Genomic DNA, 27,063 nt, shown 5'->3' on the forward strand with positions numbered 1-27,063 from the left:
GAGTAGCTGCCTCTACCCCACCCATTTCCCTCCCGGAAATAGCCTAAGGACTGGTGTGGTGAATTCTGATCTTGAGTTTCACTTTTGTTATTTTTTCAGCTGCTCTGAAATAATAGCAGATGGACTACTTCCAGTACAAGTAATAAAGTTCCTTAAAGAACCACTTGGGCCATGCACCATGGCTCAGTGCCTGTAATCCTAGCAACACAGGAGGCTGAGATCTGAGGGTCCCCGTTCAAAGCCAGCCCCAGGCGGGAAAGTCAGACATCCCCCCCCCCCCCCCCCCCCCCGTCAGTACCCAAGCTCTGTCTGGAGCTGGCTGGCAGGCCTGCCATGTATACTGCATTGTCCCTCTGGCCTTGCAGGCTGCTACCTGCCCACAGTAATAGGTAGGGTTGGTGAGTGGTTTGGGGGGGAGGGGGATGAGGATTATGGGCCTTGGGGACACACTTGCAGGAAAAAGGACAGTAAGGAGACCCCTCCTCACTGCTTCCTAACTCCATTCAGGGCTGGGGAAGGGGGGTGGTGTCTCCTTTCAGGCAAAGTGGATCCTGGCCTGACCAATGAGACAAGGTCCTAAGAGATTCCCTCAGCCAGGACTGTGAGTTCCAGCCACCACCACGCTCAAGCAGAAAATGACTGGAACACTTGGAGAGTGAGCTGTTCTTCAGCAAAGCTGGGCTGTGACACTCAGGCCCTCTGCTTTGTACTGCCTCCAGGGAGGCAACCTCTTCAGAGAGAATTGAGGATTCACAGACCTTCAACTTAGTTTTTATAATTTTATTATTTTACAACTTTTAAATGATGTTTTGTCTGATCGATCTTTAAACTTTCTATGCTTTCAAAAATATTTTAACATAGAAATATCAAAAGTTAGCAGTCCTTTTCACTTTCTTCTCTCTCCCCCCGCCCTTTCTTCCTATTGCCAGTTCTGTTGCTTGAACACAGGGCCTAGGCATTGTCCCAGAGCGAGCCACAGCACCACTTCTGGATTTTTCTGTGTATGTGGTACCAAGGAATTAAACCCTGGGCTTCATGCATACTAGGCAAGCACTCTACAACTAGGCCACATTCCCAGCCCCTCCACGAGACTCTTACTTCCAGTTACCCACCAGAAAATTGGAAATGGCACTGTGTCTCAAAGTTGTAGAGTGCCAGACTTAAGCAAAAGAGCTCAGAGACAAGTGCCTAGGCTCTGAATTAAAGCCCCATGACTGATCAAAAGAAAAGACAAAACAAGGGCTGGGAGTTTGGCCTAGTGGTTAAAGTGCTTGCCTAGCATGCATGAAGACCCGGGTTCGATTCCTCAGTACCACATACATGGAAAAAAAAAAAAAGCCAGAAATGGTGCTGAGGCTCAAGTGGTAGAGCTCTAGCCTTGAGAAAGTCCAAGGACAGTGCTCAGGCCCTGAGCTCAAGCCCATGACTGGCAAAAAAAATATATATATATCTCATATATATATATATATCTGCACATAAATGTTCCCAGCAATATTAATCATAATAGCAACCATCCAAATGTCCATTGATGAGAGGACATTTATAAATATATAAATATTTAGTTGGAAAAATTCTCATATATACGACAACATGCATGAACCTTGGGAGAGGGGAAAAGGGCAGATTAAAAGTACATAGATGGGGGCCGGGAATTTGGCCTAGTGGTTAAAGTGCTTGCCTAGCATGCATGAAGACCCGGGTTCGATTCCTCGGTACCACATACATAGAAAAAAGCCGGAAGTGGTGCTGAGGCTCAAGTGGTAGAGCTCTAGCCTTGAGAAAGTCCAAGGACAGTGCTCAGGCCCTGAGCTCAAGCCCAGGACTGGCAAAAAAAAAAAAAAAAAAGTACATAGATGGGGCCAGGAGTTTGGCCTAGTGGTAGATTGCTTGCCTAGCATGCAGGAAGACCCGGGTTCCATTCCTTGGTACCACATACATAGGAGAAAAGCCAGAAGTGGTGCTGAGGCTCAAGTGGTAGAGCTCTAACCTTGAGAAAAATGCCAAGAACAGTGCTCAGGCCCCGAGTCCAACCCCAGGACTGGCACACACACAAAAAAAGTACATAGATTTAAGCCGGGTACAGTGGTTCACGTCTGTAATCCTAGCTACTCAGGAGGCTGAGGTCTAAGAATCAAGGTTCAAATTCAGCCTGGGCACTAAAGAATATGAGACTCTATCTCCAATTAACCACTAGAAAACCAGAAGAGGTGCTGAAGCTAAGGGATAGGGTGGTAGCCTTGATCTGAAGAGCTCAGGATAGCACCCAGGCCCAGAGTTCAAGCACCATGACTGACAAAAAAAAATAAAGCATATAGATTTTCTGCTTGGAATGTTGAAAAAATTCTGGAAATGGATATAGTGATGGTTGTACGATATAAGGCACTTAATGCTCTTGAATTGCATAACTTAAAAGAGGTAAAATAAGATACTTTGTATTCTGTACATTTCTCTACCCGGATGTGCCCAAGTGTAGTACTCCCTCTCAAGGCCAGGCTGTGGGCCAGCAGGTAGTGGCCATACTTGCTAGTGGGAAGAGGATACAGCCTCAGAGGAATTTGGCATCATGATCAAAACTGTTGTCCTTTCTTTTGCTCTATCATTCATACCTTAGAAATTTATAGTACAGGCCGGAAGTAGGACTTAGTGGTAGAGTGCTTTCCTAGCATACATGAAGACCTGGGTTCAATTCTCAGTACCACATACATAGATAAAGTTGAAAGTCATGCTGTGGCTCAAGTGGCAGAGCTCTAGCCTTGAGAAATGCCCAAGGACAGTGCTTAGGCCCAGAGATCAAGCCCCAGGACTGTTTTTTTGTTTTAAAAAGAAATTTACAACAGTAAGACAGACCTCCCAGGAGGTGAGGTAAAAACAGACATGTGCTTGGTTACTTACAGTAGTAGTGTTTGGAATTACAAAATAGCGCAAATATGGGCCGGGAGTTTGGCCTAGTGGTTAAAGTGCTTGCCTAGCATGCATGAAGACCCGGGTTCGATTCCTTGGTACCACATACATAGAAAAAAGCTGGAAGTGGTGCTGAGGCTCAAGTGGTAGAGCTCTAGCCTTGAGAAAGTCCAAGGACAGTGCTCAGGCCCAGAGGTCAAGCCCAGGACTGGCAAAAAAAAAAAAAAAATAGCGCAAATAACTTTAGTGCTTTGAAGTAAACAAAATATAATTACTTAATTCGGGCACAAGGAAACCTGGAAGGAAGACATGACAGTGATGGTTGTTACCAAGAAGACAAGGGCAGTAATTGGGGAGGACTGTGGATGAAAAGACAACCATTCGCTGAATAAATATTCCTTATTGTATAGACATGGGTTTTGGAACAATGTTAGTTTCACTATTTGAAAATCTAAATAAAAGCTGGGAGGTTGGGCACCAGTGCTCACACCTGTACTCCCAGCTACTCAGGAGGCTGAGTTTTTTAAAACCAGCCTGGATGGAAAGCCATGAGACCTTTATCTCCAAATAACCAGTGGAGCTGTGACTCAAGTGGTAGAATACTAACCTACAGCAAAAAGCTCAGGGACAGCATCCTGGCCCTGAGATCAAATCTTAGGAGTAGCAGCAGCAGCAACAACAAAACTGGGGGTTGGTTGCTCACACCTAGATTCTCAGGAATCAGAGGTCTGAAGGTTGAAGTTCAAAGCAAACTCTCACCACACTTGCACTTCTGTCTTTTAGTTGGTTAACTGGAGGAGAGCTCAGATCTCAGCCTCCCCAGTATCTAGGATTGCATGGGTGAACCACTAGTGCCTGGTTTCAATTGGGGTTCTTTGCTACAAAATATCCACAAGATAAATGGCCTGTACTCTCCAAAACAAGATGTCCTGAATTATAGTCAGGAGCTGTTCCACATAATCTAAAAGACTTGGCAACTAAGCCTATTGTATCCACAATTTTGAATTTTTACTATAAAAAATATTTGTATCACAACAGTTGACTTTGCTGGGTGAGGTGGCTCATGCCTGTAACCCTAGCTATTCAGGAAGCTGAAATCTGAGGATCCTTGTGCAAAGCCAGCCCCAGCACTCACCTTCAATTAACCACTAGAAAACCGGAAGTGGTGCTGTGGCTCAAGGGTTAGGGTCACAGCCTTGAGCTGAAGAACTCAGGGACAGCACCCAGGCCCAGAATTCAAGTCCCACGACCAAAACAAAGCAAAAGACAAAACAGTTGACATTTCATTATACTGTATAGAGTTTAGCATGATGTTATTTTCCTGATTTTCAAAATGGTACTGTGGATTATGAGGCTGAACGAATGTAGCAATGGTATTTACGGGACTTTACGTTGAAAATGAACTATACAACTTGTGGATGGAGGAGGGAGGGAAAAACTAAGAAAGGGTGAAGGAAGGGATGAGACTGTCCAAAAAGAAAGGTAATCAGGCTTGGCGCTAGTGGCTCATGTCTGTAATCTGACTACTCAGAGGACCATGGTTCAAAGCCAACCTGGGCAGAAAAGTCCCTTGAGACACTTAATTTCCAATTAGCCACAAAGAGCTGGAAGTGAGGCTGTGGTTCAAGTCGTAGAGCCCTAGCCTGAAAAAAATTGCTGTTGGGACAGCGCCCAGGCCTTGAGTTCGAGCCCCACCACCGACAAAAAAAAAAAAAAAAAAAAAAGGCAGAAGACAAAAGGTGCTCATTGCTGGGCCCAGGTGGCTAACCCTGTGATACCCGAGGATGGCAGGTGGAAGCCAGCCAGGGGAGGAAAGCCTCAGAAAAAGCCCCAAGTGATGCTGTGGCTGGCAACAGTAAAATAAAAGTCCTGATATACCTGTCATCCTCCGCCTGTATAAGAACAATGCTTCAAGGGAGGAAACTAACACTAGGTAAGACGCAGGCGGGGAGAGGACGGGGCCGGCAGCGGTGGCGGCGGGGCTCAGGCCGCGGCCTCCGCCTCGCGGCCCCCGGGCCGGGCCCGGACACGGCCCCGCAGAGGCCCCGCTCCCGCCGCCCGCCGGGCCCAGGAACAGCCCGCGCCACGTCTCGGGGTGTGCGGGGCAAGATGGCCTCCCCGACCGGCCACCCTGCCCGCACAAGACTATTCCTGCGGGGCTCGCCGCCCGCCTCCCCTCGGTGGACGGAGGAGAGCGGCCGACATGATGGCCGGCTGTCCTGCCTTCGCTCTGGACCCTGAGTCCGGAGCTCGGCAGTTCCTGAAATGCCCGTGGTCTCGGCTCCCGGTCGGAGGCCCGCGCTGCGCCACTAAGGCCTTGGTGCGGAGACCCACGGGTCCGCTCGGGGCGGCAACAGGGCCGGGGTCGACGAACCACGGCGGCCCAAGATGGGGAAACAAAATGGCTGCCGCCCCTAGGCGGAGGCTACATACGGGTACCGCGCCACCGTGGAACTACAGCTCCCAGAAAGCTCTGGGCCGAAGGCGGCGTGGAGTGGGGGTGGGGTGTAGTTCCTCCCGGTGGCTCAAGGCCCGGTGCCCCTCCCCCTGGCGGGAGGCTTCGGGCAGACGTTGAAGATCCGGTCCCTCCCCTCGCCCCGCCCTCCCTCGCAATGGCCGACGGGACTCGAAGTGTTTGGGTCAACGGATTCGAACATCCCTTGCGACTTCGAAAAACTATACTTCCTGGTGAGGCTGCGGCGCTTGCGCATAACGTCATCAGGCATACTACGGCTCCCGACAGGCCCTGCGGCGCTCGCGGTTGCGTGCTGACGCATTTAAGTCGTGCTGACGTGCAAGCGTGGCCCAGGCGGGGTGCGAGTGGCGCAGTCGGAGCCCGCTGCGGCCCCTGAGGCAGCGAGGAGGCGTCCGCGTCGGCTGAGGCGGGTGGACGGACGAGGCGAGGCGGCGGCTCCAGGCCCCGAAGGACTCGGGAGCTCGAGCAGCAGTTGCAGCAGGACCTCCCCCCCCTCGGAGGCGGCGGGTGGAGGCGGCGGCGGCGGGTGAGAACGAGAAGGAGCTCGCGAGCCGAGTGGGGGAGGGGCGGCGGCCGCGGCCGCCGCCGGAGGCCCGGGCGCGCGGAGAACGGCCAGGCCGTCGCGCTTCCGCGGGGCCCTCGGCCCGCGCGGGAGGCCTCGCTCGCCTGCCAGCCTTCCCTAACCAACCCCCGCCCCCCCCCGCACCTCTTGCGGTGCTTCTCGCGCGCCGCCCTCGGCGCGCGCCCCTCCCCCATGGCAACGGCGCGCGCCGCCGCCCGCGCTCAGGTTCGCGCGCTCCCCTCTGGAGGAGAGCTCGCGAGACTCGGCTTCTCGCCCCCCTCCCACGTGCGGTCGGGGCTGCGCTCGCTCGAGCTGCTGCCCTGGTTGGTCTTGTTAAGTGGAGGGGAGTGTGGGAGGGGGGGCGGCGGCGGCGGCGGCGCACGGCCTGCGGCCTGCTCGCGGATGCGTTCTCCTGCCCGCCCCATCCCCGCTCCCTCGTGACTGCGGCGTTAGGCCTCCCCGCCCCTCGGGAGGGCCTGAGCAGCGGCCGGAGCTTCCCGGACTGCGGGGCGCCGTGCAGCCCCCTCCCCCACCGCTCAAGGCCGAAAATAGGTGTTGGCGGTCCGGGCCAGGCCTTGAACTAGGTGGCCCTGTGTAATAGAGCTCGGGCTCGGTCCTTCGTAACGGCCTCGAGGTTCCCTGGGGGAGTGGGGCTACCAGATCTTGAAAAAATAACGTCTTCGTAGGTACGGTCGGCGAGGTGCTCCTTTTTATTCCGTCTTTAAAGCTAGGGAGGTCTGTAACAAGCTGTTTGCTGGGAAGAACTTCGAATCCTGTTTAATACTGTCAGCTTGTTGTTTCAGACATTAATTGACATGAAGCTTCAGTTTCTGTTTATTGATGTCCCAGATGTTTGGAGTCCATTCACCTAATAGTGCTGAGCTCCTTGTGCTTAGCTACGACCATTTTTTGGACAATTTTACCTACTCCCCTTTTTAGTACCGATTTTTAAGCAGCTTAATTTCATAATGACTTCCTACTTTACTAGTTGGCATTCTAGTGATTTTTATAACAAGAAATTCTTTGTTTCTTTTGGGTGACTATTGCATGCTCATTTTATGGACTCCGGATTTTAGAGTTGTCCGTTTTTGGTAGTTTGTTTTGTTTAAATGTCATAGTACTGTTCTGGATGCTGTCTTTTTTTTCTTCTTTTTTCATTTATTTTGGCTCCTCCCCTAAAAGTTCTCAAAATCTTGCGAATTAATTCCCTTTGTTTAGCACCTACTGGTTTCCTTTTTTAATAGAGAATTTTTGTGTGAGGTGTGGAAGTGTAGGTAAGTGGTCAGTCTGAAGAATTTTAAGTCAGGTTTTTTTTTTTTGTTGCTGTTTTTGGTTGTTGTAAAGAAAGTTACACATTAGGTAGGGTATAGGATTGCAATAAAAGACCTTGTTCTGACTGGGGAAGGATTGGATTTAGAAAATTAAAAGAGATAGGGCCGCGAGTTTGGCCTACTGGTAGAGTGCTTGCCTAGCATGCAGGAAGACCCAGGTTCGATTCGTCGGTACCACATACATAGAAAAAAAGCCATAGGGGCTGGAAGTTTGGCTTAGTGGTAGAGTGCTTACCTAGCATGCATGAAGACCCGGGTTCAATTCCTCGGTACCACATACGTAGAAAAAAGCCGGAAGTGGTGCTGAGGCTCAAGTGGTAGAGCTCTAGCTTTGAGAAAGTCCAAGGACAGTGCTCAAGCCCTTAGCCCACGCCTAGGACTGGCAAAAAAAAAGAAAAAGAAAAAGGAAAAAAGCCAGAAGTGGTGCTGAAGCATAAGTGGTAGAGCTCTAACCTTGAGAAAGTCCAAGAACAGTGCTCAGGCCCTGAGCTCGACCCAGGACTGGCAAAAAAAAAAAAAAAAAAAAAAAAGGAAGCATCGGTTGCTTATGCCTGTAGTTTTTACTATTCAGGAGGTTTGAGAGCTGAGGATTGAGATTTGATGTTAGCCTATGAAGGAAAGTCACTCTCTCCAATTAGGTACCAAAAAGCCAGAAGTGGAACTTTGGCTCCAGTGGTAGAGTAAAACTTAGGGAGCACCTTGGCTGAGTTCAAGCTAAGAGTGAGAATTAGAAAGTGGAGAAATTAATTTGACATGTAAAGAGGTTTTCCTGTCTTCTTTGTTGGGTTTAGTTTCATCATTCTTTTACACTTGTAACAGTTAGTCTTGTTTTTTCCTCAGTCTGCTGTGGTTCTCTCTTAAGGATTCATCCTTAAGACTTGGGAACCATCTGCAACATCCATTCCTTTCATTCAATATCTCCTTATATTTTTTTTCTCCCTCCCCCCTTTTGCATTTTAGTATCTTTTTCTAGGCATTTATATGGTAGTTCTTTTTTCTGGAACTTTATAGATGTAATAATTTTTTTTTTTTTTTTTTGGCCAGTCCTGGGCCTTGAACTCAGGGCCTACACACTGTCCTTGGGCTTTCTCAAGGCTAGTGCTCTACCACTTGAGCCACAGCACCACTTCTGGCTTTTTTTCTGTGTATGTGGTACCGAGGAATCAAACCTAGGTCTTCATGCATCCTAGGCAAGCACTCTACCAGTAAGCCAAACTCCCAGCCCTGTAATAATCTTGTCATCAAATTGTGTCATCTATCTTATTTTTGCCTATTCCTTGGGAATTTTCATGAGGCGATGTTTCTTTACACATTTATGCTCTGTAAAATATCTGCATTAGAGAAAGAAATGTTACATATATAGCAGAAGAAAGAATAAAGTATGAGAAATCAATGAATTTAGGAAAATGGACTCGGTTTGGGCACTCCTTGAGAGTCTTGCTGGCGTGGAGCTAGTTGAGAGCGTAGAACCTATTAGGAGGCATACAGTTAATATGTTAGAGGGAAGATAGGATTGGGAGAGTAAAGGTGCTACAGCTGGGGATTGGTTTAGAAAGTTAATGAAAGTGTGATTGTGAGCTTTCTAAGTAAATTTAGGGAAAGTATAGGAACAGTTGGATCACAGAAGGCTGGTTTGGTTGAAGAACATTGAGTTGAAAACAGGTAATACTAAGTCAGGGCTTGGAATGTGGCTTAGTGGTAAAATGCACGAAACCCTGGGTTTGATTCCTCTTTAACACATGCATAGAAAAAGCTGGAAGTTGTGCTGTGGCTCAAAATGGTAAGAGTGCTAGCCTTGCAAAGAAGCTCAGGGTCAATGCTCTGAGTACAAGCCCCAGGACTGGTTTAAAAAAAAAAACAAAAAAACAAAAATCTAGCCAGGCTTGGAGGAGTTAAAAGTCATACGGTAAATCCCATTGGAGAGGAAACTAAAGTAAAACATTAGGCTAGTTGATAGCTGTAAATATTTGGAATTAAAGGAAGGGAGGTGAAGTATCAAATAGTGTCAGTGATTCATGTATTTTTTTTTAATGTTCCTGTTGTCCTGAGGTTAGAGTGTAAGGCTACATAAGATATTTTATGTTAATCAGTGTACTTGTTCACCTGTGTAAGAGACTAGTCTTGGTTTTGTGTTTATGTAAGGGTAGCCTGAAAGCTTTAGGCATATTGTTGGAAGTCTTTGGCATGGATTGCAGGTGCTTTTAGGTGCCACAGATCTGTCTGGTGTTGGTTGTGTTTGGATGACTAACTTGATTCATTAGAGGTTAGATGTTAACAGCAGTAAAGATTCGCTTGAGTGCATTAAATGTCAAATGGATTTCAGAGAAACTCCTTGGGAAAAAGAAATGTAGTATTAAAGAGGAATGGTTTAGAATTCTGTTAAAATGTATTGGGAGAATGATTGTTTGGATTGGGCTATGATCTGGAAGGAGGAAGAATTGTGTTAGGAGACCCTGAGAATGAGTATGGCCCATGCTAGCAGATTCAGTACAAGTGCTGTACTAGGAATAAAGGAGATCAGGCATGTGATGTGGGAGGTGGTAAGTGGCTAGTTTGAGGCCAGGGGCCTGACCCGTATCTCCCCGCTCCCCCTCAGGAGCGGTGGTGCCCCCCCGGGCACAGGGCCATGTACAACGGGATCGGGCTGCCGACGCCCCGGGGCAGCGGCACCAACGGCTACGTCCAGCGCAACCTGTCCCTGGTACGGGGCCGCCGGGGTGAGCGGCCAGACTACAAGGGAGAGGAGGAACTGCGGCGCCTGGAGGCTGCCCTGGTGAAGCGGCCTAATCCTGACATCCTGGACCACGAGCGCAAGCGGCGCGTGGAGCTGCGATGCCTCGAGCTGGAGGAGATGATGGAAGAGCAGGGGTGAGGGAAGGAGTGGGGGAGAACAAAGCTCTGATTGAGTGCAGAGTTGGGTATTAGGAGGGATGTATGGAGCTTAGAGTTGGTTATAAGAGAGAATTTGTAGAAGAGATAAATGAGCTAGTGAAGTGAAGAGTTAAGGGACAGTGTGAAATGGGAGGTGAGGAAACTGTCGAGAGCATGAATACTTGAGGGGTCTGAATTAACTTGATGTGCATGGGAAAGGAGAGATTATAGAGGAGCAAAATGCTCTGCAAAGGACAGAGTGGAAAACTAATCTGATAGTGATAGATATTGTCATTGGTAGGAAAGAGAAAGGCAAATGGATTCAAGACTGAGGCCTTAAAGCAAAAAAAAAAGAAAAAATATACGAAGAGGATATCTTGGGCTAGGTAGGGAAATGTTTTGGAAAAGGTGTACATTCAGACAACCTTTTAGAGCAGTGGTTTTCAAACTTGAGCAATGGTACCCCTTTATACAATATACCTTCCTTTGAAATTCTAGGAAATGAAGGATCTGTTCATTTTCAAATTGGGAAGGAGCAGTGAAAACGCTATTATCAACTGACTTTCTTCTTTAGGCCTCTCAATTGTAGCATGTTTAAAACCCACTGTTCTAGGGGCTATAGTGAATATAAAAGGGAGGTAATGCGGGGAAGTCAGCAGGACTGAAGAAAATTTTGGTTAACAGTGAGTGAAAAGTTGCATGTGTGCATAGAGGTGTAAGGGATTCTGCACATGAGGGAAATGTAAATCTGATGCTGGGGAAAGGGTCCTGTCAAGCTCTTAACCCTGAAGGGATTTGTTCTTTAGGTACGAGGAACAGCAAATTCAGGAGAAAGTGGCAACCTTTCGACTCATGTTGTTGGAGAAGGATGTGAACCCTGGGGGCAAGGAGGAGACCCCAGGGCAGAGGCCAGCGTGAGTGTTGAGCTCTCCTTTGGTTCTCCACATTGTGTGCTGCTGCTGTTGCTCTTGCCCTTAATCCTTCCTTGCCTTTGTCTTCCTTATTTCATGACTGTTTGGCTTCCGCTTCTAATTAAGTATACATCTGCTCTTTACCCATATCCTTGACAGGTATTTGCCTTTTTTTCTTCTAGGGTAACTGAGACCCATCAGTTGGCAGAATTGAATGAGAAGAAGAATGAACGACTCCGTGCTGCCTTTGGCATCAGTGATTCCTATGTGGATGGAAGTTCTTTTGATCCTCAGCGTCGTGCTCGAGAGGCTAAACAACCAGCTCCTGAGCCTCCAAAGCCTTACAGGTACTCAGGATCTGGTTCTAAGCATCCTGCTGTTATTTTGTTTTAACTGTTTCCTCAAACATTAGGTTTTATTTATTTAGTTAGTTTTTTTTTGGGGGGGGGGCAGTCCTGGGCTTGAGCTCAGGGCCTGAGCACTATCTCAAGGCTAGAGCTCTACCACTTGAGCTTCAGCACCACTTCTGGCTTTTTTCTATGTAAGTGGTACCAAGGAATCGACACTGGGTCTTCCTGCATGCTAGGCAAATACTCTACTACTAGACCAAACTCCCAGCCCTACTTTATTTTTTTGGCCATTCCTGGGCCTTGAGGTCAAGGCCTGAGCACTATCCTTGGGCTTTCTCAAGGCTAGAGCTCTACCACTTGAGCCATAGCACCATTTCTGGCTTTCTCTTGCTATGTATGTGGTACTGAGGAATTGAACTCGGCTCTTCCTGCATGCTAGGCAAATATGCTATCACTTGGCTAATCTCCTGGCCCTATTTATTTATTTATTTATGCATGCCAGTCCTGGGCTTGAGCTCTGTCCTTGGACTTTCTCAAGGACAGAGTTCAATTACTTGAGTATTAGCACCACTTTTGGCTTTTTTCTATGTGTGTGGTACCGAGTAATTGAACCCGGGTCTTAATGCATGCTAGGCAAGCATTCTTCACTAGGCCAAACTTCCAGCCCTAGGTTTTATTTTTGTGAGACTGAAAAAGTCTTAACGTTTGATCCTTAACACCCACATCTTTTATTAACTTTTCCTAGCCTTGTACGGGAGACCAGTAGTTCTCGTTCACCAACCCCAAAGCAAAAGAAGAAGAAAAAGAAGAAAGATAGAGGACGGTAAGTAAATTGGGAAGTCATTCTAGTATTTAGAGGATTAATCCTTTGGTGTATTTTCTCTATTGAGAATTCTTTTAGGGAGCAAGGAGACCACTGTCGGAAAAGCCAGGAAAAAAGGGAGTCACTATTTTAGTTCTCAACTGGAAGAAATTTTTGTGTTTAGTGGGGAAAAGGGTGAGTCTACCATGCCATTGAAGAATAGTCAGCAGCATTTTCTATTTTCTATTTTTATTTTGAGATTTGTTGATTAAACTATTCTTAGAAATGAAGAATAAGTCCTGGGCTAGGTCTGGGCTCAAATGTTAAGAATGTTAGGGCTTGAAAACAGTTGTTTTTGCTTAATAATACTAAGGGTAAGCCCTAGTAAAAATTGAAACATTTTTAGGGACGGACTGTAAGTGGGAGTGCTAGACAAAGCCAAATAGAGAATGACCTTGCTTCTGAACCGGTTTTTAGTAGGTCAGAGAGCAGCTCTCCTCGTCGTGAGAGAAAGAAGAGCTCAAAGAAGAAGAAGCACAGGTATGAAGTAGAAGTTTTTGGGGTGATTGAGGAGACTTACGATACTGAGTTCAGGCATAGGTGTGAGTTAATGGGCTTTGTTTAATGTATAATTTATATTTCCCTATAGGTCAGAATCTGAGTCAAAGAAAAGGAAGCACAGGTAAGATGTTATTTTGGCCTTACATGGTAGTGGTGATCTTCTCCCCCCCCCCCCCCCCTTAAGCTCAATCTTTTAACTTTTGTCTTTTTTTTTTTTGCAAGTCCTAGGGCTTGAACTCAGGGCCTGAGCAATGTCCTTGGGCTTTTTCAAGGTTAGCACTCTACAACTTGAGACATAGCACCATTTCCAGCTTTTTCTATGTATGTGGTACTGAGGAATTGAATCCAGGCCTTCATGCACTCTACCACTAGGCCAAACTCCCAGCCTCAATCTTTTAATTTTAGTTAGCATTATTTCCTTTTTTTTTTTTTTTTTGGTCTGTTGTGGATAGTGAAATCCGAGCCTAGGCATTTGCCCTGAGCTCTTTCAGCTCAAGGCCAGTGTTCTACTACTTGGGGTTTTTCTGGTGATAATTGAAGATAAGAGTCTCACGGACCTAAGTGCCGGGCTGGCTTTGAACCTGGCTTTGAATGGTGAACCTCACATCTCAGCCCCCTGACTGAGTAGCCAGGATTACAGGCATGAGCCACCAATGCCTGACTAGTTCTTTCTCAATTTCTGTAATTTTTTTTTTAACATCATTACCTTATTTTCTAGGTCTCCCACTCCAAAGAGCAAACGTAAATCTAAGGACAAGAAGCGGAAGCGGTGAGTAAATTTGGGAGGGATTTGCTTAGTAAGTAAATGACTACCTCTTTAGGGGAGGGGAAGGTAAAGAGTTAGATGATGTGAGAGAAGAATCTAATGCCAAGTGTTTTGGCCTGATGAGCTCTGTGCTGGTCTCTCAGGTCTCGAAGTACAACACCAGCTCCTAAGAGCCGTCGGGCTCACCGTTCAACTTCTGCTGACTCTGCATCCTCCTCTGATACTTCTCGAAGTCGGTAAGGGGTAGTCCAACAGGAAGGGGAGGGAGAGGGAATGGTGGGTTAATTAATTTAATATTTATTGAGCGCCCACGGTGTGCTAGGCGCTGCACAGACCATTCGGAAGACACGGTCCCTGCCCTCTAGGAGCTGACAGGCTAAAGCAACAGGATGGACAGACATATACATTTTCCCCTTGTCTTTTTATTTTTTATTTATTTTTATTTTTTGCTTCGTTATGATGTATATGGACTGCCAGAATAGGGGGAGGGGTGGTTTGTTCGTGGTGTCTGGGGGAGGAAGGAATCCTTACCCTGGCTTCCTTAATCGGGGAAGGCTTCCTGAAGGAGGTGGGTTCAGAGGTGAGTTGTGAATGAAGTGGGTAGGGAATGGGCTGGGTGGAGGGTTTGTGGGGATGTTTGGGGGAGGTGAATAAAAGGTTAAGAGGGAGATTGTGTTGGGATGAGATGGAAGGAACGGGACAATTTGCATTTTGATGAATGATTTGAGTCGTGTGGCTAGACCATTTCTGGAAGAGGGTTGTACAGTTAGAAAAGCTGGATGGGGAGTGAGGGGGAGGGGACTTCTGTTGTCCATTGAGCTGACTTCGTTGCACTCCCCCATCCTTCATTTAACTCTCATAGGTCTCGAAGTGCTGCAACTAAAACCCATACATCTACTTTGTCTGGGCAAAGTCCTTCCCCTGCTTCAGGGCGTAGAGGGGAGGGAGATGCACCTTCCAGTGAACCCGGCACAACCAACATACAACAGCGGCCTAGCAGCCCAGAGCCCTCTACAAAGCAGCCTGCTAGCCCTTATGGAGACAAAGATAAGAAGGAGGTATGTGTTGAATTAATATTTGTTGCCTTGCCAGGTTTTGGGTTTTAGGAATAGTATGAAGGGGAGAAAAGATGTGTTCCTCTTAGTTACCAAGTTCTTACACATTTGCAAAGTTTAGCATCATAACTCACTGAATTTGAAGCCTGGATTTTACAAGTTTTATATCACTATTATGTGGTTCATATATATGTACAATCATAGACAGTAGTGGGAAATGTTTTTTTTTGGGGGGGGGTGTGTGCCTGGGCACTGTCCCTGGGCTTTCTCAAGGCTAGTGCTTTACCATTTGTGCCACAGCACCACTTATGTCTTTTTTCAGTATATGTGGTAACAAAGGAATCAACCCTGGACTGTGTGTAATTTCACTGCCACTACTAGGCCAAACTCCCGTTCCCAAGGAGTCTATTTTAATTGTTTATTTGCGGCAGTAGAAATTGAATATAGGGTACTTGATTCAATTGATAGGCAAGTGCTAAACCACTTGAGCTAGAACAAAAGTTTTTCTTAAGCTAGTTTACCTTTCCTTATGGTAATGAGTTGCTGTACACTACTATGTTGCTACTGGCAGTCTGGAAACACTAAAGAATAGTCTTTTCAATTGTTTCTGTTGTTGTGTGCCTTATGAGTCCTGACTATTTCAGCCTTTAACTTGTCTATTTTTGTCTTGTTGTCCAGAGATACGTTCTAAATTGTCAGTTGGATTTTTAATGCTTTCTCTCCCTCTCCCTCCCACCCACCCTTCTTCAGTCCTGGGGCATGTACTCAGGGCCTGAGCACTGTCTTTGGTTTTCTTATGGCTAGACCTTAAGAAAACTTGAGCCACATCACCACTTTTAGCTTTTTCTATGCATGTGGTACAGAGGAATTGGTTTTTGTGCATGCTAGGCAAGCACTCTACCACTAGGCCCATTATTGCTTTTATGTTACTTCAATGTGTGTGTGTGTGTGTGTTTTAGGGGAGTGTAATTCTGAGGCTTGAACTCAGCATGGCTTTTTTTTTCTCTCAAGACAGCTGCTATTTGAGCCTACCATTTGATAGCCATAGCTCCACTTCTGGCTTTTTGATGGAGATAATAGTCTCACAGGCTTTTCCTGTCTGGGCTGTTTTAGAACAGTGATATTTAGATCTTAACTGGTGGAGTAGTTAGGATTAGAGGTATGAGCCACAGTGCCCAGCACATTAAATACTCTGGTCTTCATTTCTCTTTTCCCAGGCATCCTGGGGAACTATTTTTTCCCACCTAGTCCTGAGAATGTAATCCTGAGAAAGTATTCTACCACCGAGATACATTCTCAAGTCTCTTATTAATGTTTTATTTATTTATTTATTTTGGTCTTGATTTGCTAACAGGTGTTTTCTACCTGAGCTGTGCTGTACCTCCAATTCTGCCTGATTTTTTGTTTTTTTTTGCCAGTCATGGGACTTGAACTCAGGGCTTGAGCATTATCCTTGGACTTTTCTCAAGGCTAGTGCTCTACCACTTGAACTACAGCACCACTTCCAGCTTTTTTATATGTACGTGGTACTGAGGAATCAAACCCATGCTAGGCAGTCACTCTACCACTAGGCTAAACTCCCGCCCACCAATTCTGCCTTTTTGCTAGTTAAATGGGGATAGAGTTTTGTGGGTGGACTTTTTTGCCCAACCTAGCTTTGAACCCTGATTCTCAAGATCTTGGTCTTGATCCACTAGGATTAGAGGCATGAGTTTTAGCTCGGATGTTCTACTTGTCACACAAATCATATTTTCAGTACTTTGCCTACTTGGGCAATTGACTTCTTGTTTGTTTTCTTTTGCCTGTATTAGAGCTTGAGCTTGGTGCCTCATACTTCTTGCTTGTGGCTGGTGCTCTACCACTAGAGCCTCACCTCTGTCTCATCCTCCCCCTCTCCCCCCCACCCCCAGTCCTGGGGCTTTGAACTTAGGGTGTGGACATTGCCCTTGGGCATGTTATTTATTTATATTTTGGCCAGTTCTGGGGCTTGGACTCAGCCTATCTGTGTGGTACCAAGGAATTGAACCCTGGGTCTTCATGCATGCTAGGCAAGCACTCTACCATTGGGTCAAACTGTATATTGTTATTTTAACTGAATGTAGTTATTTATCAAAGATGAGGTTGTCTTACTTTAGAAAATGTCTTTCAACCCATAAAAACTTTTGTGTGTAAGTGTGCCTCAGTTGGTAACAGTGCCAGTCATTGTGCAAAAGTATCAGGTATGAAGTTGGAGTTCAGGTCTTGGAACAAACAAGAAAAAAAAAACTTTTTCCCCTCTGCTCTCAGAACATTTTCTTTTCATATATTTTTATTGTCATTAATAGAAAGGTTACGTTATATTTGCCAGATAGAAGGTGCATTAATTCATATACATTGATACCTTTTCTCATGTCTTGGTCCCCATTTCCCTCCCCCCACCCTCTCTCAGAACATTTTTATAATACTGTTTGTTTGTAATTTGTGTCAGTTGCATTGTCATTTCTTGGTTATAACTCTTGAAGTCATACTGTTCACATATTCACATCTTTCCCGTTGTATTATGTCGTATGATGTCTTGTTACTGAATAGAAGTGATTGCTGGTGGTGAGGAAATGGGGTTTGTAGAAGAAAAATTTCATTGGAAAGGATGTTGGTTTCTTACGTGAGATAACAAGAGTTTGGGTGCTTATGTATCTGTATCCCTGCTTTTTCTTCTACTCTTAGAAATCTGCTGTTCGACCTAGCCCCTCTCCGGAAAGGAGCAGCATGGGCCCAGAACCACTTGCTCCCCCTCCGCTCCTCGCTGAGCAACATGGTGGCTCCCCACAACCCCTTGCAACAACCCAGTTATGTCAGGATCCAGTGAATCCCCCTTCTGAGGCCTCCCCAACCCGGGGCCGTTCACCACTTAAGTCTCCTGAGAAACCTACTCGGTCATCTTCCTCAGAAAGTTGCCCACCATCCCCTCAACCTACCAAAGTTTCTCGCCATGCCAGCTCCTCCCCTGAAAGTCCTAAACCAGCAGCAGTTCCTTCAACAGCCCGACGAGAGATGTCATCTTCTCCCATATCGAAGAACCGTTCACATGGCCGAGCAAAGAGGGATAAATCTCATTCCCATACTCCTTCCAGAAGAATGGGAAGGTCCCGTAGTCCTGCAGCTACTAAGCGGGGGCGATCTCGGTCTCGAACTCCTAAGAGAGGCCACTCTCGGTCTAGGTCCCCTCAGTGGCGTAGGTCACGCTCTGCCCAGAGATGGGGAAGATCTAGAAGCCCCCAACGGCGTGGCCGATCCCGGTCTCCTCAGCGTCCAGGCTGGTCCAGAAGCAGAAATACCCAGAGAAGAGGCAGGTCTAGGTCAGGAAGGCGAGGCAGGTCACACTCTAGATCCCCAGCCACTAGGGGTAGATCTCGCTCTAGAACGCCAGTCCGGCGAGGTAGGTCACGATCTAGAACTCCTGCCAGGAGGAGATCACGATCCAGAACACCTGCCCGGCGTAGGTCTCGGTCAAGAACACCAGCACGTAGAGGCAGATCTCGCTCTAGAACGCCTGCTAGGCGCAGATCTAGGACCCGATCACCAGTACGACGAAGATCTCGTAGTCGATCACCAGCCAGGAGAAGTGGCAGGTCGCGCTCCAGAACGCCAGCTAGACGTGGCCGGTCGCGCTCCAGAACACCAGCTAGACGTGGTGGCCGGTCACACTCCAGAACTCCAGCAAGACGTGGCCGGTCTCGGTCTAGAACACCAGCTCGGAGAGGGAGATCTCGGTCTAGAACACCAGCAAGACGAAGATCTCGTAGTAGAAGTCTAGTTAGGCGTGGAAGATCACACTCTAGATCACCACAAAGAAGAGGCAGGTCAGGCTCATCCTCAGAGCGGAAGAACAAATCCAGATCATCTCAAAGAAGAAGCAGGTCCCATTCAAGCCCAGAAATGAAAAAATCCCGTGTTTCCTCAAGGCGGAGCAGATCTCTCTCTTCGTCACGATCCAAACCAAAATCTCGATTGTCTTTGAGGCGAAGTCTTTCAAGGTCTTCTCCATGTCCTAAGCAGAAGTCTCAGACACCACCTAGGCGTAGTCGTTCTGGATCATCCCAACCTAAAGCTAGATCCATAACACCACAGCCAAGTCACTCTGGTTCACCAGCACCTGAACAGAAGTCTAAAACACCATTGAGACAAGCTCGTTCCAGTTTATCTCCGCATCCTAAAATGAAGTCTGGAACGCCACCAAGGCAAGAGACTGTAACTAGTTCCCAGGCAAATGAACAGTCTGCAGTGACACCAAGGCAGAGCCATTGTGAATCATCACCTGATCCTGAGATGAAGTCTGGAACCCCTTCAAGACATAGCTGCTCTGAGTCTTCTCCTCAAGTGAAATCTAACACACCTCCAAGACACAGCCCATCTAGCTTGTCATCCCCACAATCTAGAGTGAAGACAATGTTACTAAGACAGAGGAGCCATTCTGGTTCCTCTTCTCCAAGTCCTAGTAGAGCGACTTGCAGAACACCTCCAAGGCAAAGCAGATCAGTGTCTCCTTGCTCTAAGGCGGAATCTAGGTTGTTGCAAAGACAGAGCCATTCTAGATCCTCTTCACCAGATACCAAAGTAAAGCCTGGAACACCGCCAAGACAAAGTCACTCAGGGTCTATCTCACCATATCCCAAAGTAAAGTCCCAAACTCCACCAGCACAGAGTCTATCTGGATCAAAGTCACCATGTCCCCAAGAAAACTCTGAGGACTTGTCAGCACAGAGTGGCTCTGAAACTTTCTCTCTTTGTCCTGGAGTAACATCTAGTGTACCACCAGGAGAGAGCTATTTTGCCAACTCATCTCTGCAACAGAAAGTAGAAAGCCAAACTTCGCCAGACCACACTTCTGACACTTCAAGTCCAGAAGTAAGACAGAGTCACCTGGACTCCGTGTCATTGCAGAGCAAATCTCAAACATCTCCTAAGAGTGGCCGATCCAGGTCCTCATCTCCAGTCACTGGATCTCCAGTGGGACAAGATAGAAATGATATATCAACAGGTCCAAGGCTGAAAACGGGAATGTCTCCTGAGCATAGATCTCAGCCTGACTCTTCTCCTTGTCCTGCAATAGACTCTAAATCTCTTTTGGCACAGAGCAGGTTGGAATCTTCTGAAACAAAAGAGAGAATAGGCTTATCCCTTCAGGAGGAAGCTACCATGCATTCTCCTAGACCAAGAGACAGATTAAGTCCTCTGCAGGATCAGGATAGGCCTGAGTCCTCACCAGTACTAAAAGATACACCTAGACCCCAGTCAAGGGAAAGAAGTATTGCAGTGTCTCCTTTAGACACAGGAGATCAAAATAATACATTACCTAAATTAAGCCAAGATGAGGAATTAATGGAGGTAGTAGAGAAACCCGAACAACCTTCAAACCAAGTTGTGCCCCATTTTTCCCCAGAACTTAAAGAAATTGCTTGCAGTAACTTTGAATCTCAGTCTCCTGAAATAGAACAAAGGCCTGTTGTATCATTGGCTTTTGACCAAAGCCAGTCACAGCCTTCTTTGGAAGCAGAAGTCCCTGCAGTGGCCTCTTGTTGGGGTGGACCACACTTGTCTCCAGAACATAAGGAACTGTCTCACTCCCCTCCCAGGGAGAATAGCTTTGAGTCACCATTAGAATTTAGAAATTCGGGCCCTGGTACAGAAGCGAATGCTGAACTTTCTCCTGAGGTTAAGGAAGATTTAAATGGACCTTTCTTGAGTCAGTTGGAGACAGACCCATCATTAGAAATGAAAGAACAGTCCACAAGGTCCTCCAGACGCAGCAGTTCTGAGTTATCCCCAGATGTAGTGGAAAAAGCAGGGATGTCTTCAAATCAAAGCATCTCTTCACCTGTACTTGATGCTGTACCCAGAACGCCCTCCAGAGAAAGAAGTAGTTCTGCATCTTCTCCTGAGCTGAAGGATGGTTTGCCGAGAACTCCTTCTAGGAGAAGCAGATCTGGGTCTTCCCCAGGACTTAGGGATGGGTCTGGGACTCCCTCTAGGCATAGTCTCTCTGGATCTTCTCCTGGGATGAAGGATGTACCTAGAACCCCATCTAGGGGGCAAAGTGAATGTGACTCTTCACCAGAACCAAAAGTGTTGCCAGGAACTCCTAGGGCAAGAAGTCATTCTCCATCATCCCCAGAGCTCAACAAAGGTCTCACTCCCCAGAGAGAGAGAAGTGGGTCAGAATCATCAGTTGAACAGAAACCTGTGACTAGGACCCCTCCTGGACATGAAAGTCCATCTGGATCTTCTCAGGAACTCGATGGGAAACCCAGCATGTCCCCTCATGAAAGAACTGAGTCAGACTCTTCCCCGGATTCTAAAGCCAAGATGCGAAGTCCACTTAGACAGAGGAGTCGCTCTGGATCATCACCCGAGCTTGACGTCAAGTCTCGACCCTCTCCTCGACGCAGTAGATCTGGCTCATCCACCGAAGCAAAAGACAAACAAAGATTGGTGCCCAGGGCCCAGAGTGGTTCTGATTCCTCTCCTGAGCCCAAAGTACCTGCCCCGAGAGCCCTTCCCAGACAAAGCAGATCAGGCTCATCAAGCAAAGGCAGAGGTCCTTCTGAAGGAAGCAGTAGTTCTGATTCTTCTCCAGAACACCCACCCAAACCCAGAGCTACTCGGAGAGGCTCTAGGTCCTCACCAGAGCTGAAGACCAAGTCTCGCACACCACCTCGACGGCGCAGCTCTCGATCATCTCCTGAGCTAACTAGGAAGGCCAGAGTCTCTCGAAGAAGCCGCTCTGCTTCATCATCACCAGAAACTCGATCTAGAACTCCTCCAAGGCGCCGACGAAGTCCCTCAGTGTCTTCCCCAGAGCCAGTTGAGAAGTCAAGGTCTTCACGGAGGCGACGCTCCGTTTCATCTCCACGCACTAAGACAACTTCGAGGAGAGGCCGGTCTCCTTCACCAAAACCACGTGGACTCCAGAGATCCCGTTCTCGCTCACGCAGGGAGAAAACCAGAACAACTCGACGGCGAGATAGGTCTGGATCTTCACAGTCAACTTCTCGGAGAAGACAGAGGAGCCGGTCTAGATCTCGGGTAACTCGTAGGCGGAGGGGAGGCTCCGGTTACCACTCAAGGTCCCCTACTCGTCAGGAGAGTTCCCGAACCTCTTCTCGACGCCGCAGAGGTCGTTCTCGGACACCACCAGCCAGTCGGAAGCGTTCCAGATCACGCACATCACCAGCTCCGTGGAAACGTTCTCGGTCTCGAGCCTCGCCAGCTACACATCGGAGATCGAGGTCCAGGACACCTCTGATCAGCCGACGCCGGTCTAGGTCTCGGACCTCACCTGTGAGTCGAAGGCGGTCAAGGTCCAGGACATCAGTCAATCGCCGACGATCTCGGTCAAGAGCATCCCCAGTGAGTCGAAGGCGATCCAGATCCAGAACACCGCCAGTAACTCGTCGTCGCTCAAGGTCAAGAACACCAACACGCCGACGCTCCCGTTCTAGAACTCCTCCAGTGACTCGCAGGCGGTCCAGATCTAGGACTCCTCCAGTAACCAGGAGACGATCTCGAAGCAGAACTTCACCCATCACTCGCAGAAGGTCAAGATCCAGAACATCCCCAGTCACTCGGAGAAGATCTCGATCTCGTACATCTCCAGTCACTCGGCGGAGGTCCCGCTCTCGAACGTCTCCTGTAACACGCCGCCGCTCTAGGTCTCGAACACCTCCCGCTATTCGGCGACGCTCTAGGTCTCGAACACCACTGTTGCCACGCAAGCGTTCTCGAAGTCGCTCACCACTTGCCATCCGCCGCCGATCTAGGTCTCGTACTCCACGAGCAACTCGGGGGAAACGGTCTTTAACAAGGTCTCCTCCAGCAATCCGTAGACGGTCTGCATCTGGAAGTAGTTCTGACCGTTCACGTTCTGCTACTCCCCCAGCAACAAGAAATCATTCTGGTTCTCGGACACCTCCAGCAGCACTCAGTAGTTCCAGAATGAGCTGCTTCAGTCGTCCTAGCATGTCACCAACACCTCTGGACCGTTGCAGATCACCTGGAATGCTTGAACCTCTTGGCAGTGCTAGAACACCCATGTCTGTCCTGCAGCAAACTGGTGGCTCCATGATGGACGGTCCAGGTCCACGAATTCCTGAACATCCAAGAACATCGGTGCCAGAAAATCATGCTCAGTCTAGAATTGCACTTGCTCTGACAGCCATCAGTCTTGGCACTGCCCGGCCACCTCCGTCCATGTCTGCAGCTGGACTCGCTGCAAGAATGTCTCAGGTTCCAGCTCCAGTGCCTCTCATGAGCCTCAGAACAGCCCCAGCTGCCAACCTCGCCAGTAGGATTCCTGCAGCCTCTGCAGCCGCCATGAACCTTGCTGGTGCCAGAACACCTGCCATTCCAACTGCAGTCAACTTGGCTGATTCTCGAGCACCAACTGCTGCAGCAGCCATGAACTTGGCCAGCCCCAGAACAGCAGTGGCACCTTCAGCTGTGAACCTTGCTGACCCTCGAACCCCCACCGCTACAGCTGTGAACCTAGCAGGTGCCAGAACCCCAGCTGCCCTGGCAGCTTTGAGTCTCACGGGTTCTGGCACACCTCCAGCTGCTGCGAACTATCCCTCTAGCTCTAGAACACCCCAGGCTCCAGCCCCAGCAAACTTGGTAGGTCCTCGATCTGCCCATGCTACAGCTCCTGTGAATATTGCCAGCTCTAGGACCCCTACAGCCATGGCCTCTGCAAGTCTCACCAGTGCTAGGATGGCTCCAGCATTGTCTGGGGCTAACCTCACTAGTCCCAGGGTGCCCCTCTCTGCTTACGAGCGTGTCAGTGGCAGAACCTCACCCCCCTTGCTTGATCGGGCCAGGTCTAGAACACCACCAGCTGCCCCGAGTCAGTCTAGAATGACCTCTGAGCGGGCTTCCTCCCCTGCCTCGAGAATGGGCCAGACTCCTTCTCAATCTCTTCTCCCTCCAGCACAGGATCGACCACGGTCTCCTGTGCCGTCAGCTATGACAGATCAATCCCGTCAGGCCACCCCTGTAGCAGGGTCTCAGTCCCTCTCTGGGGCAGTGACAAAGACAACATCCTCTGCTAGTGACCACAATGGCATGCTCTCTGGCCATGCCCCTGAGGGCGGGGAGCCACTTACCTCTACTGGGGCCCAGCAGCCTTCTGCATTGGCTGCCCTGCAGCCCCCAAAGGAACGTCGGAGCAGCTCATCCTCATCATCGTCATCTTCTAGCTCCTCTTCCTCTTCGTCCTCTTCCTCATCATCATCATCTTCCTCTGGCTCCAGTTCTAGTGACTCGGAGGGCTCTAGCCTTCCTGCCCAACCTGAGGTGGCACTGAAAAGGTGAGGGAATTTTAAAGACTCTAACCCGTGGGGAAGGTATTGGGGATGGGTGCAGGAATGGGGAGGAAATAATTGTCGGTCCCTTGACTCCTGGAGTTTTGGGGACTTTGACATTCAAACTGGGGGCAGAAGAGTACTGGGTGGGGGGCTACTGGGGGTGGGATGGAACAGATAAAAGGCTCCAGAGGTTAACTCTCCAGAGGATAATGATAAGTTTTCCATCTCTACAGAGGACAGAACTAGAGGAAATGGACTTAATTTTACAGCAGGAGGGATGGCAGTTAGACCTCAAGAGGAACTCCCTGGGCTGGAAGGATCTTCAGAGGTCATCCCGTCCCTCTCCCTGCCTCCAGGCAGGACGGCTCTTCCCAGCCCACCTGCCATGCACAGGGACCCTCCCCAAGCTGCGGCTCTCCAACCAGGGAGACCACCTAGCTTCACCCTACACATCTGAGCCCAGGGGCCTTATTCCTCCATCAGGGATATTCTTGAGGTTTAACCTTGATCCCTTGTGCTGTGGGCCTCAGCCTAATGCTTGTGTTAGCAGAGGTGGGGTCGGCTCAGGCCACTGCTCCAGAGAAGTGCTCACTGGCCTGCCTACGTGTGCTCCCGAGGCCTTTTTTCAGGCACCCCTCCCCCACTGCCCTTCCTCCAGACCAAGGAAGGTAGGGTTACTGCTGGGGCAGCTTGTCTACTGATGACCCTGCTCTTTTCCCACAGGGTCCCCAGCCCCACTCCAGCCCCAAAGGAGACTGTTCGCGAAGGCCGTCCTCAGGAGCCAGTCCCAGCTAAAAGAAAGAGGCGCTCTAGCAGCTCCAGTTCCAGTTCTTCTTCCTCCTCCTCCTCCTCTTCCTCCTCTTCCTCCTCTTCCTCCTCCTCCTCCTCTTCCTCCTCTTCCTCCTCTTCGTCTTCCTCTTCCTCCTCTCCCCCCTCTCCTGCCAAGCCTGGCCCTCAGGCCTTACCCAAACCTGCAAGCCCCAAGAAGCCACCCCCTGGCGAGCGGAGGTGAGTGCTGCCTTGCCTGAGGTGGAAGTGGTGGGTGGGGGTGACATCTCCAGAGAAGGGACCCTGGGTGAGGTCCCTGCTGGGGTGCCTCATGGAGACGTCGGTGTCTGGCTGTATGGGAGGACTCGGGCAAATACCTTTGCCCACTGCTCCCAAGGTGCTTTGTTCTGGAAAAGGGCTGCACCATCCAAGTGGGTCCCGTGCCAGAAATGGGAGGTTCTAGTTTTCTTCCTCTTGTCCCTCCCTCCCTCCCTCCCCTGACGTGCAGCCTGGTCCTGGGGGTTCTAGCTAAGTCTCCCCATTGCTGCTGCAGGGCTCTGGTCTGGCCACCGTCATCTTCTCCCGACTCTGTCCACAGCCTCCTCCCTGTCTCCCTGCCTCCACGCCATTCTCTTCCACTCGTAGCCAGAGGGATCTTTCTAAAACGCACATCTGGCTACTTCCCTCCACTCCACAAATCCTTCCGGGACGCCCTGTGGCCTGCAGGATAAAGCCCTACCTCTGCGGGAATGGCGTGTGAGGCTCTTCACCAGCTGCCCTTGCCCGCCCCATGCTCTTGTCCACCTTGTGTTCCTCCTGCCCACCCCCCACACATGCCCTGTGATCCGGCTATGCCCGCGCCTTGCAGTCTAGGAGAGCCCCATGCCTTTGGACATGCTGTTCCTTCTGCCTGGGATTTCCTTGTCCGCCTGGCGAGCTCCTCGTTCTGCAAGACTCCACTCAAACAGCACCTCCGAGAAGACTGCCTTGCCCCTTCCCTGCCCCACCCAGCCCAGGCTCCCCTCCCCGGGGCCCCCAGACCCATGCACATCCATTCCTGCGGGGCTGCTTCCCACACATGGGGACCAGGCCTGTGTGCCTCCTTTGCTGGCCTCCTTCACTACCAGACTGAGCTCCTTCAAGGGCAGGGACTGTCTTTTATCTTTGCGTCCCCCGCTGCACCCTGTGCCCTGCCCACTGGGGGCACTCGGTGGATGGTGTGCGGGCGGATGGGTGAGTGCGGATAAAGGTGGGTCTGAGGCTGGCCCTGCGTGGTGTGAGGTTTGGTGGTCAGGACCTGGGTGGGCGGTCCTGAGTGCTAGCTGGTGGGTTTGGAAGGGTGTAGTGCTATAGAGTCATGCTCTGCTCCCCAGGTCTCGGAGTCCCAGGAAGCCGATAGACTCCCTTCGGGACTCTCGGTCCCTCAGCTATTCACCTGTGGAGCGCCACTGTCCCTCGCCCCAGCCCTCACCACAGGAGCAGCAGAGGTAAGACTCCATATAGCCTATTTTTACCAGCGTTGCCTCAGCCATCATCCGCCTGTACAGAGAGCTCTTGAGGCTTCTTAAAAGACACATTGGGATCTGATACCTGTCTCGTGTTGTAGCAGTGAGCGGGTTTCCCGGAGAGGCCAGCGTGGGGACAGCCGCTCTCCCAGCCACAAACGCAGGAGGGAGACACCTAGCCCTCGGTCCACACGACATCGCTCCTCCAGGTGAGTTGAGTCTTTAGGGGCAGCACTTGTGGACCAGTTTGGAACTTGGGCTGGGTGAGGCTTTCACATTGATCTTCCTCTGTTGCAGGTCTCCATAAACTGTTGGGGTTTCTATCACCTCATATTCTGGAGCCACGTGGAACGTCCCTTGTCCCCAATGGAGCTGTAGGGGGTCCTTGTCTGTTTCCCCCTTGATCCCTGACAGCATCTTCTGGGAGGGCTCCCTTCTTCCCCTCCATTTTTTTCTGTTTCTGTGAAATGTTAATCTCTGTGAGTTTTCCCTGGTTCGTGTTGGGGTGGGGGGAGGGATCAGGGGTGGGGGGGATTGCAAATGGAAGTTGGGGGAGGGGAAGAAAATGTTAACTCCCTAGCCTGGTTACTAAGGGATGATTGATGGTTTGGGTCCTGCAAGGCTGGTTTGGTACTCTTGGAAGGGGCAGGAGCTGAAGTTAGTGAGCCCCTATGAAGTTGTAGGCCCCTCCCCCTGAAAAATTTCTTCATGTTTCTTAAAGGCATTTTGGTTTTTTAAAATCTGTACAGCAAGAGAAACTTTTTCTGTCAAATAAAAATGAGAAATGCAGGAATTTGTTGTCCAGACTTTTATTTACAATCTTGGGGCTTGAACAGGGCCTAGGCCCTGTCCTTGTTCCTGGGGTGACT

General features: G+C 49.3%; 1 protein-coding gene across 8 annotated transcripts; it reads left to right on the plus strand.

The window, feature by feature from the left end:
- Positions 1-5,700: 5,700 nt before the first annotated feature.
- Positions 5,701-26,987, plus strand: Srrm2 (serine/arginine repetitive matrix 2). 8 transcript variants are annotated; one of them, XM_090324710.1, is made up of 15 exons: positions 5,701-5,903; positions 9,867-10,138; positions 10,948-11,055; positions 11,235-11,399; positions 12,148-12,225; positions 12,685-12,744; positions 12,854-12,886; positions 13,484-13,534; positions 13,675-13,767; positions 14,394-14,589; positions 17,290-23,924; positions 24,645-24,929; positions 26,063-26,176; positions 26,296-26,403; positions 26,492-26,987. In XM_090324710.1, exons 2-15 carry the CDS (start codon positions 9,897-9,899, stop codon positions 26,499-26,501), a joined length of 8,178 nt encoding a protein of 2,725 aa, XP_090180836.1. In that variant the 5' UTR covers positions 5,701-5,903; positions 9,867-9,896; the 3' UTR covers positions 26,502-26,987. The 8 variants fall into 8 exon arrangements, with proteins under 8 accessions (XP_090180836.1, XP_090180835.1, XP_090180837.1 ...); XM_090324709.1 differs by having other exon boundaries at positions 5,703-5,903; positions 12,682-12,744; positions 26,299-26,403; XM_090324707.1 differs by having other exon boundaries at positions 5,704-5,903; positions 12,682-12,744.
- Positions 26,988-27,063: the final 76 nt, after the last annotated feature.

The sequence above is a fragment of the Megascapheus bottae genome, chromosome 36 (genome assembly GCF_031878675.1).
Source record: "Megascapheus bottae isolate mThoBot1 chromosome 36, mThoBot2.hap1, whole genome shotgun sequence".
In the NCBI taxonomy this organism is placed as follows: domain Eukaryota; kingdom Metazoa; phylum Chordata; class Mammalia; order Rodentia; family Geomyidae; genus Megascapheus; species Megascapheus bottae.

Bases quoted from the DNA above. Each gene is read 5' to 3' on its own strand.
- Srrm2 (XM_090324707.1), top strand. From the start codon at position 9,897: ATGTACAACGGGATCGGGCTGCCGACGCCCCGGGGCAGCGGCACCAAC. The intron at 12,745-12,853 runs GTATGAAGTAGA...ATTTCCCTATAG, and splicing joins TCAAAGAAGAAGAAGCACAG to GTCAGAATCTGAGTCAAAGA. The intron at 12,887-13,483 runs GTAAGATGTTAT...CTTATTTTCTAG, and splicing joins TCAAAGAAAAGGAAGCACAG to GTCTCCCACTCCAAAGAGCA.